Source organism: Hetaerina americana, unplaced genomic scaffold (assembly GCF_022747635.1).
Source record: "Hetaerina americana unplaced genomic scaffold, ioHetAmer1.1.p SCAF_37, whole genome shotgun sequence".
In the NCBI taxonomy this organism is placed as follows: domain Eukaryota; kingdom Metazoa; phylum Arthropoda; class Insecta; order Odonata; family Calopterygidae; genus Hetaerina; species Hetaerina americana.
This window is the reverse complement of record NW_027286952.1, coordinates 341,109-360,000: the sequence shown is the minus strand read 5'-3', so window position 1 is coordinate 360,000 and position 18,892 is coordinate 341,109. Positions and strand designations below refer to the sequence as shown.

The following is an 18,892-nucleotide window of genomic DNA, read 5'->3' as shown; positions in this document are numbered from 1 at the left end:
TTGGTATATAAATATTTATATGGCCTCGTATAATTGGATAATACACTCTCCAAATCAGAATAATCCACGTCTCCAGAATATTCCGTCAAGCCGTGATAATTGTTACGCAGCCAAGTCGCCTCTTTAGTATAAAGAATTCTCGCCGGCGATTTAAATAGCCACGTATTACAACATTTGTTCTGGACAGCGATGATTGCCAATTCCTTGACAATAAATTTTCCATCGCTGGTCATAAATCCTTGAAATTCGATAATGGCACTCATCGCGATGTATGTCCAACTTACAAGGTTTTTACACCCAATGCCAGGGGTTGAACTTACATCAAGACCTTTTAACTTACAGAACTTTCATTCGTGCCAGAGGTTAAAAAGTCTTACATTCGCACACAGGAAGCCAAATACTTTTAGTCATCAGCCGAATCATACGCAATGAGTACCTTCTCCAATTCAAGCCTCTGTATATCACAATTTGCAATATTATTTGCTAATTTATTCGCGAGAAACTGTTTTATTTTTTGACGACTATCCAAAAGCCTCTGGAGAAATAGATTTATCAGTTTGAAGAGTTGTATTAGAGCCCCCCACTCATCACCATTCAAGTTGACGGTGTTTTTCGTTAAATTGCTTTTCAAAACCAAATGTCTCTTCCCAAAGTAATTTGCATATGCCAAGCAGGGTGACGTTAACACACCTTTTTCTCCCCTATAAAAGTACACGTTTACAGTCCCTATCGAATTTGAGATGCTTTCCCATTCACTTTGTGAAAATGTTACACTTTTTTTACCGTTAAATTGAACCACTGATTCAAAGTCACTTCCGTAACCAATGCACACGCTCTTTGTCTTTGTCTCATTCAAATAATACACAGTTTGAAGAAGTAAATTGTTCAAAAGTCGAGGCGGAGAGCAAGTCGAATGTCCAGCAGGTCTCTTTCTCTTCACCGGTGGTGACTGGAGAACCGCATCCACTGACGGCTGCATCACGACTGAAGTCTAGCGTGTATTAAAATTGCTTAAGAGATCGGCGATGGAAGAGGGGATGGGGAACAGTCATCTGGGCAGGGCTCAACCTCAGCCTTGAGGCGGTTGTATTGGAACCACTGCGCCAGAGAGTGCGCGTTTCTGAGGGCACAAACGCTACTGCGCAATTTATGACAGGGATTCAGGCAGGAAAATGAGGGGAAGGTACATTTCTCGGGATGGGGGCAGGCCAGCTCCTTTTCCATGCAAATGAACGTGCGCCCCGTGAGATCAGAGAGAAATTCGCACTCTGCCTCGCTAAATGCGTAAAGCCCCGTGACCCCCTCTATGATGGCTTCCAAAGCTGGGGCCAACTCGATGTGTGAGATGAAGCCGTGCTCAAACGAGGTCTCCTCGTTGCAATGCAGTGGATCTTGAAATCGAAGCTTCTTTCCTCCAGCTGTGAGCTTTCCATGACGACGAAAGCTGCCCCAGAAGAGACGATTGCTATCCAAATCGACGGCTGCCATCTCCGTAACTCCCCCCTTTGAAAAGCACACGGCCACGATGATCTGCATCCTTTGGCTTTCTCTTCCGCAATGGATGTTTTCCTCACCAATTCGTCCTATTTATTCTGGAACAGCACCGTTGAGCTCTAGGGTGACATCTGACGCGTCGTAGTTGGTTGAAGGTTAGACGGAACAGCTTCAAGGCTCGGCAGTCGTTGAGATGGGGGATGGTTTGGTGGAATTGGTTGAGGAATTTGTGTAGTTTTTGTCCTAAAGATTTACTCGCGGTATAGAGACAGCAGTATTCACCGCAAATATCCGAATGAAAGCTTTGAATTTGTACGCGATTTTGAGTGACTGTGAATGGTTTTAAAAATTGGCGTACGTTCGCTACGAAGGGAGGCAGACCATAAGAATCAAAATACTCGGCTGAATGATTGTCCAAGTATATCCCCACCCAGTGAGAACCCGGTAAATTAGAAGGATCTAAATTAACTATGTAAACTCCATTTTGAGGTGATTTTGGTAACCTATCAGATGCATAGACTCCGCGGAATATTTTTAATTGTCTTAATAACGTATCTATCTGCACGCTATCCATGACTAAAAGTTTGCGATAATGTTCCTGTCCTTATCTATTTCCAATGTAGCGTCATACTCTGCAAAAAGCAGACACGTGACTGTTTTTGTCAACTCTCGCTCGAATTTAGCCTCTATTCTCACAACACCTCTATCTCCTAAACTTATATGATCCTCATTCCCAGAATTGTCGGGGGTTAGATCAAAGACTAGCATGAAATAACCGTGTCCGAACATGTCGTACGTGATTTGATTACCTCTGTCAGCGTGCTTTATTCCAGTACCCGAAAATAATGTATCGTACGCACGTGCCCAATATTTTTTCCCGTAGAAATTACACTCCAAACCTTCCGAAGGAATCTGAACACCGTTTACAAACATTGAAAAATTCTCCAATGAATAATGAGATAAGGCGAACGGATTCCTCATCACACTGCCCGCATATGATTCATTATCTACCATTGCAAAAACGATTGTGTTAGGTATCCGTCCAACAATAGCATTATCGATATTCAAGGTTCGACCTCCGGCAGGTATAGTAAAAGTCTTTAGTTCAGTTCTTTTGTAATGATATTTCGCATTTTTCCCACTTTGTAATATTTTACTATGCGCCACCAATATGGACGGATTGATTTCAAACTGTTGCACGGAAAGAGTAGCGTCGAGAATTTTCAAGACTCCTTCTTCTCCCTCCATGAGATAGAAGGAGGGAGGTGCAAGCATCAACCTAATTCCAACATCGACTCGATCCAGCAATAGTTGCGACTGATTGAACACGTCCACGTGCAATTTACCAAATAGTTCCACCTCGGTGCTATTCTTGAACCATGATTTTCGTTTCGTGTACCCTGCATTGGAAGAATCCGTCTTATCGATATCATTTCCCGTATCTAATTCCCAGCCTACATTACGCAGGTGCGTTCTGCTCGCATCGACCCCATAGTTTAACGCGTTTTCGAAAAAGCTCCTATAGTGGTAATTATCCTCGGATGGTGTGACAAGAGTTCCATTGAAATATACATTACACTGTTCAAAGAGAGAATGGAGAAGATTGTTGACGACTCCCGGCTGATTGGTATCACTATCGGTAAAGTCAGTTAAATTCTTTTTACAGAGTTTCACCTTAAGTCTCAGATAAACGCTATTCAAGTCCTTGTACGCATCTCCAGAATCTTTTATTAGAAATTCGATAACGGATCTATTATCCAACGAAGAGATGGGTTTATATGATACAAGTCGCTTCGAGAGAATGTTCGTCTGTATCGGAGGATTGGGTTGGAATATGTCCAGCGAACTCAGCATGTGCTCACTCATTATGAAAAAATATCACTCAGCGCGACCTTTCCTCGTTTCCGCCTTCTACTCGAATGCTGTTTTTTCTTACCACCAACGGGTTTTATTTTATTTAGCCTTGGACGTTTCACGAACCTCAATCGTCCACCAGTCATACCTTTCAACTTATCCTCGGCCTTGCGTTTCAAGTTCTGCCCCGCCTCGTTTATTCTACTGCGCAGTATATCCTTTACCGGTTTAGTCCCAAGGTCCGCGAGTGCCGCCGCTCCCGCACTCGCTGCTTCCTTACCCACACTTTTCAGTCCGCTGAATAGTAATGGCTTAGCAAAACGCCACAGACCTGCGAGAAAACTTCCAATACCTCGTCCCTTTTGTACCCTGTACGAAGCTCTATACAATGGCCCAATCTCTCCCCCCACCTGCTTCGCATAATAACTGTAATATCGGTCCACCACCGATGCCATCTCGACGCAGAATGATAAACTAACGTGAATTAGTTCTTTTTTATAAAGTGTAACACTATTATAGAGCTTTGCTCACCACTACGAAAAGATATGGGCTCACCGAGTTTATCACTCAGTAGAATTTCGATGCTTTCGATATGGTTCTTCTCAACGGGGAAATAATATATCGGATTGAATGTCTGATATTCACCAATTTTAGTATTCAAGATGCGTACGCATCGACTGAGCGAATCACCCACAAATTGCGGTTTGATTATATCTGTGTAGACATATATGTTGGAAGAGGAGTTTGCTATGATTCCTTTTACCACATCGCTTTTGTTTATTGCATGTGCTTCCTTCGCTGCTAGTATGGATATTATACCTGATATGTCTCCACGAATGTAATTTCTACTAATCGTACTAAAATCTGACAGAGTAGTAATAAATAAATCTCGAAAGGAATTATACGTGCCCGGAAGTAAAGTGTAAGTAACGTTTTTAGCAGTAATTAACACGCCAGGTTCTATACGCTCACTCAATCCTGATACGTTTTCAGCGAATGGAAGATCATCATTATTCGCATTAAAGATTTCCGTTTGTACTGCTATACGTTTCGCTTTATCTAGTTCGAGGAATGGTTTGACAAATGCCTTACCTAGTGATTCGTATGCGCCAGTAGGTACCACAAAGAACGAACCATCTTTTAATGTAATTTTAACGTCGCTAGATTCATACCTCGGTCCTCCTCCTATCTCTCCGCGAACTAATCCCTTTTCATTTCGCGTTCTATTATCTTTAGAAGACGCTTCTTCTTCCTCCAAAGTTCCAGCATCTCCAATTTCCTCTCTAACTTCACCAGAAAGAATATGAATAGATGGAAGGGAAATTTCCGCCAGACCTACGTACCAATCATCATTCATCAAATCGATACGATGACTCAATTTTGTTTTGTAGTTAGCTATCGTATTTCTCGGATAGAAATCCCTCGAACTGTCGCTAGGTAGTGTAAGATAAAATTCGTTCATAATGTACGCACGGAGGAGGCAGGAATCCAAGAATTAAATGAGGATGGGTATCCTTCCCACTTGACAAAGTATTCCAATTTAGGTCCACTCCCTTTACGTCTCAAAACTTTTTCTATCCTATATTCCGTCTCGGAGGACACATTCACCTTGACTAGTTCTTCCACATAGAAACTACCCTTTATATCCTCACCGTTAAGGTCCTTCAATTTATATGTCGGTATTGACCTCGATCGATCCACGTCCGCGATTTTGAATATTTCACTAGTATAGTTTGGAGTGTATCCTTTGGTAAATGGAAGTCGCTCCTTACTGATTCTCACATAATCATTCGCGTTCAATTTAAAATCCTTGCTAGTAAGTGGTTTCCTCATGTGACTAGCGATTGAAAATGCATTTTTTGCATTCACTTTGGAGGGTGCGATACCTGTGCTAGAATGAACGCAATTGTTATAACTACTAATGAGTTTTGGGAGCACATCGACATATTTGTAGGTTGTGTATTTCGTGAAATACTTGTACATTTTAGACTTTAGCGTGCGATTGAAACGTTCAACGAGGCTAGCCTTAATGTCCGGATTATTTGTGGTGTAAAACTTTACCCCTCGATTCGAGAGAAAAGTTTTAAATTTACTATTAACAAATTCACCCCCTTTATCGCTCTGAATTTTCAATGGTTTGCGTTCGCGAAATATAGCCTTAAATACTTCAATTATCTCCTCCGGCCTCTTTGTCCTCAAAGCTTTCGCCCACGCAAAACGGGAGAATAGGTCTATTATAGTCATAATGTAACAGCACCCGTTGTTGTATTTTTTCAATCTTCTCAAATCATTCAAATCGCACTGCCAGCACTCATCAATGTAAGTTACGTTATAGTGATTTCTGGGGAACCTTTTCCTCACCGGTTTGTGTCGTGTATATGCCTCTTGAGATTCTAACCACTCACGAATCACCTTTCGGCCTATTCCCGTAGCTTTATATAATTTTTCAACCGATGAAAACCCGGCAGGGTGCTCTGGGCTATTATATATGTTCTCAATCACGTCGTGTCCCAATCCGGACCGTATGTCTTCGGTTTTCTTACGCGCTCGCTTTTTCTCGGAATTTTTCTTGGAGACGGTAGCTGTTGTTTTCTTTCTCGCGATAGGTTTCGTTTTTTTCTCGTTGACGTTACGCTTTCCATTCCCCCTAGCCTTTCGTGTATGCGTCCCCATGTCGAGTCTAAATCTTTATTCAACCTTTTCACTTCTGCCAGAGTTTTTCTCAATGCGGGGATTTCCTCTCTCTCGTCAGCAACTCGTGACCTCGTTGGTGTTTCTACCAAGGACTTGACTATTGGAACGTGTACGGGGGAGTTTATATCTGAGACGGCGTCAAGGTATTTATCGAGTATTCTTTTATACAAATGCCACTTATCAATATCCTTTATACTTTTCTTAACCAACACACCTTTCATTTCCTTGTCCAATGTACTCAACCTAGCCTTTACACGACTTCGATCAAAAACTTCCGGAGTCACGACTAGCATCTTACGCAGGCTCATTTTCCCAGCAGGCTACCGATGACACCGCTTAAAATTGATCCCAGCAATAATGGTAAAAAACCACCTTTTTGTACGAGCAGCGCACGTTTCTTCTTCACACTCGCCCCCCGCACAGCTAACTTTCTCAACGTGTTACGATGCTTGGATAGTTTTTGTTTTAACCTATTATCTATCTTATGGTTCCCGTTAAGTGTATTCAAACAACAATCGCAAATGGCTTTGATCAACTCGTCGTCCGAGGTTTTAACAATCGCAGTGCGAAGTTTTGGTTTTGCCGATTTTAAGACGTGGAGCAAATGTTTATTGTTCTTCAATCTTTTCATCGTGTAGGGACATGTAAACTACAGTTGCCCCGTCTTTAGGAAATATTTTCGTTCTAAAACGAAACCTCTCGTCTGAGTCCTGACCAAGATCCAGAACCAAATAACCGAATGGTTGTTGCGTAACTTGTTTATATACCCTCTCCAATTCCCCCGATTTTTCCGGATACACCTGCCTAGCCAAGTGACCAAATTGCGACCTATCTCTAGGATTCTTAAAGACAACGATATACTTGGAATTTAGCGAGATGTTTCTCGCTTGCGGGTTTTGATAAAAAATATTCTGCGTAATTAGGAAAACCGAAATGTTAAAGTGATGGCTTCCTCTAGTGAACAGTTTAGAGACGTCTTTGCTATAGGCCCCTTCGCTCATTAAATCATCAATCACGTACAACGTTGGCACACCACCAAATTCTTCGAAAGGCGGTATTTCGGTTCGAAATTGAACGGGTATTCTAATGCTTGGTTCACTTCCAGGAGCACAGCACCATACTATTTCACGTATCGGGCTATTCACCATATAATCTAAATTTTCCAAAAACTGCGTGACAAATGTGGTTTTCCCGCAGCCTGAGGGACCCGCGCAAATACAGGTAAATGGATGCTTCCAGGCTAACGTCATGGTTAACACTGAAATTTAGATTAAAAATATCTTTCTTTTATAATTTCAATCGCCGTTAAAAGCATCATTATGCGTTCGTTTTCGTGGAATTTTATAGTGACCCCACGCAAACGTTTTTATCCCGTCTTCACAAAGGTATCGCTTATCGTCGGATGCATTCAGCGTGACTTTATTCATCTCCATGGTGTAAATATTATGCATTTTACTCCGTATCACGTTCATTTTTCGAAATACCACCGAGTTCTCCCGGAGACATTGTACATAGTCGTTAAATTTTAAACCTTTTTCCTTAACAACTTTCGTTATTCCTTTTGCTTTCTTCTTTTCTTTACCTCCCTCTACCTTGAACGAATAAAGTTTACTACGTAATCCGACAAAATGTGTCATTAGGTTTCCATCGCATTCGTCCTTGAATTTACCAATTACTTTTTTATTTTGTTCAGAAAAGCAAAAGTGATCCTTTGGATAATTCGACGTGTCAAATGCATCTAGGTTCCCCAGAAAATCCCTATACACATCATCCGTTTTTATTTCATATATGAAGCTATCAGTATCGGTGTAGGCGAGGGATATATTTTCCCCGTATTTCGGAAGCATTGTTCTATAATGAAAGTCATACATTAAAGTCTTACTCAAGTCCAAGACACAGAAACCTATATATATAGGTTTATTCATTTTTATGACTGCCTTCCGCATGTGAATGGCAACTAAACACTCGTGAAAAATCGTCCTATCCAGAAATGTTGCCTTATTAATTAGTTTTTGTAGTCTTTTTTCGTTTACCACTAATTCCATATTCATACGTTTCCTCACGTTCTCCATTGTTTTCCCAAATACTGCATTGTTCATCAGTTTATAGAAATCCTTCTCAAAATCATTGACTGCCATTTTTCTTTTCTCAGTGTTCAAATCAATATAGGTCTTTAACCAAGGTGATTGACTAAACCTGATTACTCTATGCACCTTCTTCAGCACCAGTCCTAGTTCTAAAGCTTGTTTCAAGTTTACGTAATGAATTACATATTTACTCTTATTTTCGAGAGTTGTTAGCAGTTTTTTATGTTTACCGCCAGGTGGTGTCTTGTTTTCCGGGCAAAGAGGGAGATCTGAATGTGTATCGTGTAGCCTATGTGGGTACTCAAGATCAACTTCGAGAATATATCCAGTTTCACTGTCTTCGGGAACATTTTCAACGTTTAAATCATCAATTTCTGCCTGTGTTAACCATCGAAATTTACCGTAGGGAAGGGGTCTCGAAAGGGCCCACCCATAGAGATTGTTAGCGTCTAGATATGTCAAATAGGTTGGACCTGAATCTGGGTCATGACTTGACATGTATCTATTGTTCGATTCGCAGTACCTTTTACAGCATTGTGAAATTCCTCCTCGGATGCCGTTTTCAATCATTAGTATCATGTCGTAGTCAGTCAAAAGCTCTAGTTCTATTTCAGTGTATTTGAGCATTGCATCAAAAGTTAAACCTGGAGCAGTATAATACCACGCAGGATCTAGTTTATACGCGCTGTAGCATACGTCACGAAAATTTTCAAAAACATCAGCTAAAAGGGTCACGTCGCTTTTCAGATAGACATCGCTGTAATCGCCGAGTGTTTCACATTCAAATGCGCCCCAAACATTTTCTGCATGCTGATAATCTTCGTCAGATACATATTCATCGGTCAGTCTGTTGTAAAAATTCTCCTTTTCCGGGAGCAAGGTTTCATCGAGTTTATTCAACGAATCAGTATAATCATAGGGATAAACCCCCTTTCGTGTAACTAAATTTGTCTTTTCACCGAATATTGTGCTTGTGCATTTAAACTCTGTTAAATTGGCAACCAATGAAGCTAGAGAGGTAGGCATGAATCTAAACGTGTCAACAAACCGAATTTTGAAATTTTCCGTGATAGACTTAGAAAAAGATATATATTTTTCTTCAGAATTTGGAATTATAAATATTTCCCTGTCATCATAGTTAAGCTCTCGTACGATGAAATGCCCATCATATGATGAGAGGTTATGAATAAAGATTGGAAGGAAATTCGGCATTTTATATTGAATGTTACAAAAATAGTGCGCAGGTCCTCTATACTTTCCTGTCAAATGATCATGGTCTCTAACTTTATTCTCCTTCAATTCTTTACCACAAATGTGACATGCGTTTGCAGTTTCAAAATCTGAGTCTTCCTCTGGAGTGAGAGGATTCATTGGAATAATATTTTTGTAAAGTTTACAAACTTTTTCAGCCTCTTCTTTCATCCGTAAAATGAATACCCTAGCAGCATTGGGACCTCGGTACAGGTATGGGTCCTCGCATCCCTCAGGTCCCACTACGATGTAACTAAAGCTGAATGGGGTATGTCTCTGCATTAAATTAGTATAGGATGAGTAAGGATAAGGCTCGCAGGTACTAATATTTTCCAGAAGACATTCAAAGTCAGCGTAAATGACAAAAGGTACCCGAAAAGAATAATTTAAGTTTGTGAATTGTAAACTTTTATTGTCCTCGTCAGGTAGAATGATTTTACTCGGCTCGCCTGTACCTTTACATAGCTGTTGATGCTCTTCTAGCCTGTGCTTACTCTGGTAATGTGTGAGGCAGCGTTTGCAAGTGAATATTCTATTAGAATGCTTCGTAATTTGGGAGTGAATCAATTTATCAAAATTCCTAATCCAACAATAGTGAGCGGTTGTTTCGTTGCTAATGTAAAGGAGGTCGCGATGATCCTCGAGCTCATGATCTACAATTTTTAGTGGGTACACGAGGTTCTTATCTGTCAGACCAAAAACGTTGATTGAAATATTATTGACACGTTCGAGTTTGGGAATATCTTTCAGCTCCACCGGGTACGCGATGCAGTCCCAATTGTAACCCATATGGCATGCTCGTGTCTTATACTGGGAAACTCTTTGAGGATCCTTATCGATATTTTTGGCCCAAATGGCATACTTAAAGCAGTATTGATCATCATTTCTGATATTGATAACGGATTTAGTATTCCTAATTTTTATAGGCAGCTCAATGAATGTTGATCCTCGAAATGGCGTGTACTTGTTTATTCGCAGTTCTAAACCTAGCACATTTGATAAGGCCCATCCTGAACCTTTAGCTTGAAATTCGGACTTTTCTTTTAAAAGTTTAGAAAATGTCTCATTGATTACTTCCTCAATTTCATCTGCTAACAATAACCTGCGATTGTTGGTTTTGAAGGAAGCGTTCATTTCATCCCTCTCACCCTTTTTGAATTTGCAAATCAAAACAAGATTGAATTTAATGGCACTATTTTCCACTATTTGATCATTTATCTTTTCGATCAACTGAGTTTTGATGTTATTGAGAAATGAGATCACGTCCTGTTCACCATCTTCCACGGGAGTAATCCAAAATGTTTTCAGTCTGGAACGAATAGCTGATTCAATTTCATTGAATCCTCTCCCTATTTGCTCGTTGATTTTAATCCGGTGCGCGTTGGTATTCTCATGAGGCATAGCCTCGTCAATGTCATAGAAGATTTCACAGTAAGTGCAAAATTTTCTTCCCTTTGCCTTATCCAGCGCATTTTTCATTCGATTATACGTCCCCATATCAGAAATGTTATCGTCATCAAACACTATTTTCATATATATGTCACTTAATGCCTGTTCTAATTCTTCCGAATTGTGATAGCTACCAGCATTGTAATTTTCTAGAATTTCTTGGATAGAGGGCATGATTAAAGGTTCTTTGAGCTGTTGCTGAAATAAAATAAAAAAATGATACGTATGAAAAAATACTTTTTCATCTCATTACATTAAGTGCAGGATCTAGAGGTAGAAAAACCTCGTAACGAATATCATCTACTTCATAACCCCGTTCGAACAGAAACTCGTATTCTTCTGCAATAGTATATTGCTCAATATGATTAAACGTAGTGCGAGGTATTGAATCGGATAAATGGTACAAGATTATGTCAACTTTACTCTGCAAACAATGTCTAAATGAGATACCCGGTGATTGTCTCTTCTCCGTCTTAACGAATGCGCTTTGAACAATATATTTTGATAACTTTAATAATGATATTTTATATAGTGAATTTACGTTAGACATTGCTGTATATATATTACTACTTCTGATTAGTTAACAAACTATGCAATCCTATTGATAAAATCAATTATATATGAATTTCTTTTAGGTATTGCATATACCCTAAGAAATTAATGCGATTATTAATGATATGTACTTACTCCTGACGTCAATGAATACAGCTGATGATTCGGGAGGTGAAATCGGTCCGTAATAGCTCTCTAAGCTGCTCTGGAGGAAATGGAAACTTAACTCTCAGAAGTGGAGTTTTATAGAAATAAAAGCTAATTCCCTCAGCGGAACACCCGTGCAAGAAGGCCACCTAGTTAGAATCAAGTAATGTCATCATCTGTGCATGTGCTGGTCTGGATGTGGATGGAATTAACTAGTTCAACCATTTGAATTATCCACCGACCTAAGCATGTGCCAAGGTTTGCGGAGTTGGCAGCTTCTACTGAAAAAATGCAATGCTCAATGCCGAACATCCGCGCAAGAAGGTTACCTAGTTGAAATCAAGTAATTTCATCATCTACGCATGTGCTTGGATGGAATTGACTAGTTCAGGTATTTCCTTTCAATTATCCTTCGACGCAACCTGAGCATGTGCCAAGGTCTTTGGAGTTGGCAGCTTCTACTGAAAAAATGCAATGCTCAATGCCGAACATTCGCGCAAGAAGGTTACCTAGTTGAAATCAAGTAATTTCATCATCTACGCATGTGCTTGGATGGAATTGACTAGTTCAGGTATTTCCTTTCAATTATCCTTCGACGCAACCTGAGCATGTGCCAAGGTCTTTGGAGTTGGCAGCTTCTACTGAAAAAATGCAATGCTCAATGCTGCATTGCAAACTGCGAACTCCCTTTACCGCAACGAATATCATCAGCTTCTTCTATCTACTATATATAGACGGTACGATTGCTTAGCTTCTCACTTACGATCGTCACGAGAACTAGCAGCCTTCTCACTTACGACCGTTACGAGACCAGCCATCGTCTGCTCAGACCGTCGCAGCAATTGACACTACTAGCCATCGACCGCTAATCAGTCCACCGCAGTCAGCGTCACTACTAACCATCAATCACTACTCCATCACTTCTTTGACAGACTTCTTTTGTAAGCACAAGTAAGTATGATTATATATATATATATATATATACACACACATAGGTATATATATACATATGATTTTTATATACAAAGTTTTCGTTTTTACCTTTGTAGGATGGAGTCCACCCCCTCAACCACGACGCTTACCAGCACCCCCACTGTCAGCGTCACCACCTCCACCTCAACGTCACCCGAAGCGTTGACCTCTACATCAACTTCTGTGGTAGCTTTTTTAACTGGTTATATCAAATTTTAATAATGCTCGAGGTGTAATTAATATCTACTGACGGTACCTATTTTTATTCTGGCAGGCTAGCATCCGGGAAAGATTCTTTCGGTTGCAGGAGGAGGGGTCATTTCTGAAGAAGGAGGACTTAGAGGAGGAAACCCGCTACCGGGTGGAGAAGGTGGAGAAGATGACCACCCGATTCGGGGAGGGGGTGGTGGCGACAATCTTTTTTCGGGGGAGGGAAAAGAAAATTTTTCTCCCCCGAATGTTTACAATGACGGTGGGGGAGGTTATGATTTATAATTATAGCCAAGAAAAGTTTTTTATATGTAAAAAAAATAATCAAATAAAAATTATTTGAAACAAAATGTTCGTTTTAATATATATGAATTTCCACAATTTTGTATCCCTATTCCTTAGAGAAAACATTATATATTTGGTCCACCTATTTGGTATATCAAAGTTTTAGAAATTGGGAATGTTATACCCTTATGTCTGGTATCGTACAGAATTTTAAAAATGGTACCTCAATTAGGGATTTTTCCATACCCTTAGTTTTCCAAGGGTAAACACTTATAATTTTACGGGTAATTCAATGCGGAATAGATAACTAAATTTTCCCTGATAAACTTTCAAATTTAAACCATATTTTTATCTAGAGGGTTTTTTGTAAACGCCACCGCCTAATTCTTATCCTTTCTTTTAGGAATAGTGACCTACCTATTTGGTATATCAAACTTTTAGAAATTGGGAATAGTAAACACTTATGCTCCGTATCATATAGCATTTTGAAAAGGGTACTTCAGTCGGTGATTTTACTATACCCTTATTACCCTAGGGTGAACCCTAATATTTTTACGATTAATTCCACGCGGAATCGGTAGCCAGCTGTTTTCTGATAAACATTCAAATTTAAATCATATTTTTATCTCTTCAAACAACGGAGTTATTGAGCATAATTCCCGAAAATTTCGGCTTTTTTGGCCATAGGGCCAAAACCGCTGGTCCGATCGGTCTGAAAGTTCTGGAAAATACTCAGTACGATAGTACTGAGTACCCCCACGGTGCTCAACCCGCTAAGGGGTACATAGGGGGTGTCCTTTCGACAATGATATTCCCGTACCCTGAAAACCCTTGGATACCCTGGAAAGGGTCTCCGGTTTTCTCGCCGGGAATCGAAGGCGGGCATTGAGAGTGACCCATCTTCACATTTGCTCGCTTCTAGAGCGTATGGAAAAAATGAAAAAAAATCCGAAAAGCCAATTTGGCTAACGGGTCATACTTACCCCACAGCTTTTGGTGTTAGCCCCACGGAGGAAGATCTCATCTGGAACCCTACACGATGATTAGGTGGGCCTATAGATCGGGAATATTTCCCGATCTGCTGGCGACCTACCTCCGATCCGTCCCCTTTATATACTGCGTAGAAAGTGTGGTGGAAAGGGAAAAAGCTAGGGGTGAGGGATGGGCGTTTCCCGGTTAACGCAATTCTACTCTCTCTTCATGCCCTCCGCTTTAAATGTCAATTTCCGAATAGGATAAGGAGACTGATTAATAGGTATAGAATGAGAGAATAGCAAAGCGGAATTAAAGAGAAATAGCGGGAATTTCAAAAAATTAGGTCTTGAGAACTTTAATTAATTTTTACGGGCTTATTTAAAGTGCTATCAAAAAAATAATAAGGACCTTTTTAACATATAATTACGTTGTCTTTCCATTATTTTTGTTTATTTGTTGTTATCGTTATTATTAAACGAGATATTTGATAAAATCTATATATTGTCCAATATAAAGAGGACTCTTTAAGGCATTAATCTGAAGTATAATTGCCTCCCTTTTCACTTGGCACCGTTTGTTGTACTCTACAATCGATAGTTCTGGAGATATAAGAGGCGATGGCCTTGGGTCATGATTTTTCCTGCATGGGTTGAGTTGACGTTGTACAACTAGATTGCATATGAAGGAAAAATGCTCCCTCCCGCCCTCTTTCACGTGACGTTATTTGTTTTTCTCTGCGACCGATAGTTGTTGATGTATCCGGGTTTGAGTTTCAAGGTGAAACTTGCGCCAGGATGATTTTTCCTGCGTGGGTTGGGTTGACGTGATGCAATTATATTGCCTGTGAAGGACAAATGCCCCCCTCTTTCACGTGACGTCATTTGTTTTTCTCTGCGACCGATAGTTCCGGGTTGGAATGTCAAGGTCAAACCTGCGCCAGGACAAACATTTTCCCCCTACTAAGCTGTTGCTCGATGGAGTGGATTGAGAATGCATGTCATGGAAACTAGTGTTCGAAGTCACCGACCTGGGGACGTGAAGAGTGGCGGCGGTGCGTTCGAGAAAGAGTGCGTGACTCGATGCCGTCGTGACATGCCTGAGTGGTCAGGGTGCTTGAGGGTTAGGAAGCATAAGTGGTGAGAGTGGTGCGGGGCAGTGAGTGGGGTGGGCAGGGGAGAAGGGTGCGGGGGCTGAGTGGGAGAAATTAGCTGCAAACGAGTCGTGGGCGGACGGTCTGTCGGGGCCTATCCACATCCTGCTGGACCCACCACCCTGTGTTGATCAGAGTGCAGAATGTTTCGCTTTACTTCACTTGGCACAATATCTGGTGGAATGGCGATGGTTGTCGGTGAGGATCGAGGGTTTGTACATTCGCCCACGTAGGAGACCGGGCTTGAGTCGCAGGAAAGGCGGCAAGTGAGATTTTTTAAACATACGCGTGGTTTGGATATGAGGTTGGGATGGGGATTCGGTGTAAATAAGCGAGATTGTTGGCCCAAGGATTGCGCCACCATTTCAATCGTGGGCAGTTATAAGTTGTTGAGCGGAAGAAAGGGGAGTGGAATTGGCCTTTCTAGTCGATTTCTTAATGTTGCTTAAGTCGCGGGATGTTTGAAAGAAACGGATGGGAATTTAGGGAGAAGGAATGACGTAAATTTATAAGTTGTCGTGATGGAGTAAATCTCTGCTGTTTTTCAAATTTTCGAATGCACGCTGGGAAAAGAGGAGTGGCCTGGAGGAGAATGTTCAACGGGAAGTGATGGAGTGTAACGTCGCGGTCGAGCAGGGTCAAGGTTGAGTTGGCAAGAAGATGCCTCGGCTATCTCGCTCTGTCTTCTCTGCAGTACTTCACTCTCCACTTAATATTTACAACTCCTTTCTGATCTGAAGTGGCATGACCTCTTCGCATTCTAGCCTTGCCAATGGCAAGTGTGCAATGCAAACTTAGAACTTCTCCTCGCTGGGCGTCCATCGTGTCCGGTGTGCCGAGGGTATCCCCATAGGACCCCCTTAGCTCGTTATCTGGTTTCCAAAAGGTCGCAACAAGCCAGAGTTTAACGCCCTACGCCCCTGCTCGCAGTGGGACTCGAACCCACCATCCACCAATCCGGAGACCGAATGAATGGCTCGGTGCGGAACGCGAGGCATTCCCTTTCGCCTGCCCGACGGTGGGCCTCCTGCCGTGGTAAACCTCGGCGTGCGCCCGATGTAGTAACTCCATCCAACCTCTCCCCCTCCGTTGTTGCTGGCGTGTTGCCAAGAAACGGGAGGCGAACCCCAGCGCCCCCCTCGCGAAGAGCGCTCGCTCGCCGCGTGTGTTGCTCATATCCAATTGACGATGACTTTACCTTTGCATTGCAGCCAACATCGGCCCGCGAGGGGACCCTCGGAAGACCAAGAAGCAGACGTATGGTTCCGGCAAGGAGACGCTGAGATTAAGGGCTGACGGGAACGCGGCCATCGAGCAAGAGGTAAACTGTGATGATTATCGTTGACACGTTACCCTTCGGGGCTGGCCACCGTTCAAAAAGTCAGCCGTATCGTTAACGAATCCAAATGCGTGTATTTGAATACGACCATAACGGCAGCAATCGACCCCAATGCTGGTCTGATAGGTAAAGGTATCGGCATTAGCCTACTCTTAACAAAGGACGCCAAGGGGTCCGCAGCTTAGCGTTCCATTCGACGGACGGCGTACTCACTCTAAGTGCCCTCCACATCAAGTTGGGGTCGGGAAAATATCTACCGCCGCCGGGATTCGAACCCGGGCCCTCTGGGTGGGAAGGCGGTACGTTAACCACTGTTCCATCCCGTTCCCTTAGAAAGCCCTGGACGTCCGTTAACGAAACAGTACGACGTGCGAAAATGTGCAGAATGTTAGAGAGACATTCTAAATTCCGATCGACGCCCGAATGTCAGGATGTTAGCATAAGAGCGCTATATCACGGAAAACCCTTGTGTTATTTTGATAACCCCACCACACTTGTGTTATTTTGATATTAATTTGTGCTTTTATCTGCAATAGCATTTCCTTCATCTGCTTCTTCTCTACTTCTTTCTGAGGCAGACGCTGTAGGTGTGTGTGGGCGGTGGAATGGAAGGATAGCGGGGATTATTGGGGCAATAGTTTAAAGATTAATAACCCGATGCCGAGTCAGGAAGGAGGCGATGCTATTGAACGAAGAGGTGGGGTGAAGCGAAGTAAACTTAGAGGTGGGGAGTGATATTAGTAGAAGTGGAATGTATTCCTTGGCATTAATATATTTCGAGACAATTTTGTGTCCTGACATTCAAAATAACTGAAGAATAAATTTGGAATAATCTCTTAACGTGGTTATTTTCTAGTTTCATTTGTGCCGTCTCGTCCGGTAACTCTTAATTAAGTTCTGCGTGTTGTTTTTTGAAGTTTTAACTTTGCGGTTTTAGTAACTCCTAATATTATATTATTATCTGTCAAAAAAGCACGGCGTGGTCAAAACAGCTACACAAACTTCGCCATCGGAAAGATTTAAAATTACACTCTGACCATTTGTGAACTTGATGTTTTCCATCTTTCAGCCAGATGGCACGACGCAAGCGGGGATCGACAAGATAAACAACTTGCTGGAGAGTTTCATGGGCATCAACGACTCCGAACTCGGTAAGGAGGCCTCGAAACGGTGGTGATACAACTACATTGACGCTCATATTTTAAGAATGTGTTCTTTTAATTGTTGTACGAAATGAATTGTCTGCCTTGCGCACCACGGGTGCGGGGGGAAATGACGGCGCTTCCTCCGCGCGAGCACGCCTTCCACTCTCCCTTCCCCCCCAATGGCGTCGGCCTCATGTCGCCCGTGGGTGTGAGAGAGTGCTTGCTATCTCTATTATATGTGCGCTTTTCGTTATTCTTTCGTTCCCAAGCGACCCTCATCTGGGAGAAATCCGAAGGGAAGAAGAACAGCATGGAGTTCGCAGAGGCCATCGACGAGTCGGACTTGGAAGAGCTGGCCTTCACCGACGACTTCATCATCGAGCTGTGGGGGGCCATAACGGACGCGAGGGCCGGCCGCCTCCGTTAGAGGGCGGGGCGCCCGAGGGTCGCATTGCCTTGGGGACGCGTGGTGCCAGAGCGGGCGACGGGGATTCGTCGTCGGAGGAATCTTTGGCGGAGGCACGGGGAAGTTGGAGTCTCTTGAGATACACTTCATATTCCTCGTGACGATTGAAAACATCTGTTCATTGCCTAATAATAAGATCGAAAGACATTGTAAATATGAGTGGTAGTCTTTTGAGATTAGTCGCTGGCAATGACCGGACATGATATTCATCATTACAACTTGTGTATCATATGCGGAAGGCTACGGATATTTGAATTGCGAGAAAGTGTATTAGTCTGGCCTTGTAATCCATTTCGTTCTTTTCAGCACACGAGGACATCGGTAGTGGAAGCGCTCCATTCATACTTGTCTAAACTTCAGCACCAGGAAGATGAAAACTCTTTTTATTTTCTTATACGTAACATTTTCTACTTCAAATGAATCAATCGTCAAACTATGATTGTATCTTCATTTTGTAATTGTGTTACTCAGTGTTTGTATCTAGTCCAATAATGTTGTTTGGATTTCCATTCATGAGACCAAAACTTACTTTGTACTTGAGAAAATAGCATAAATTGGAGGAAATGTCAAAAATATTAAATTTGGAGATATTTTATGCAATAAAAAGTGAAAGTGCCTGAAAAAACCGTATACATGCTCGATTGTAAATTAATGATTTCTTCTCACACCAGAAAAATGCAGCGTTCGGTACATAGTCACCGAAATGGCATCTTGTGATAGGGTCACAGTGAATCTGCACTCCGCTCCTTCTTTCCGAAGATGCTCGCGGGCGCCATCTGCGGCGCCTCGCTCGGGGGCGCCCCGGGCGGTTGGGCCGGCCAT

The 18,892-nt window shown here is 42.1% G+C and overlaps 1 protein-coding gene across 1 annotated transcript in view; it reads left to right on the top strand.

The window, feature by feature from the left end:
- The window catches only part of kermit (PDZ domain-containing protein GIPC-like protein kermit), an 82,269-nt gene extending 63,577 nt beyond the window's left edge, over positions 1-18,692 (top strand). Inside the window, exons 5-7 of the mRNA XM_071589357.1 lie at positions 16,332-16,441; positions 17,529-17,610; positions 17,874-18,692. Coding sequence (XP_071445458.1) covers positions 16,332-16,441; positions 17,529-17,610; positions 17,874-18,031 — 350 coding nt within the window. The 3' untranslated portion in view covers positions 18,032-18,692. The remainder of the gene's footprint in view (positions 1-16,331; positions 16,442-17,528; positions 17,611-17,873) is intronic.
- Positions 18,693-18,892: the final 200 nt, after the last annotated feature.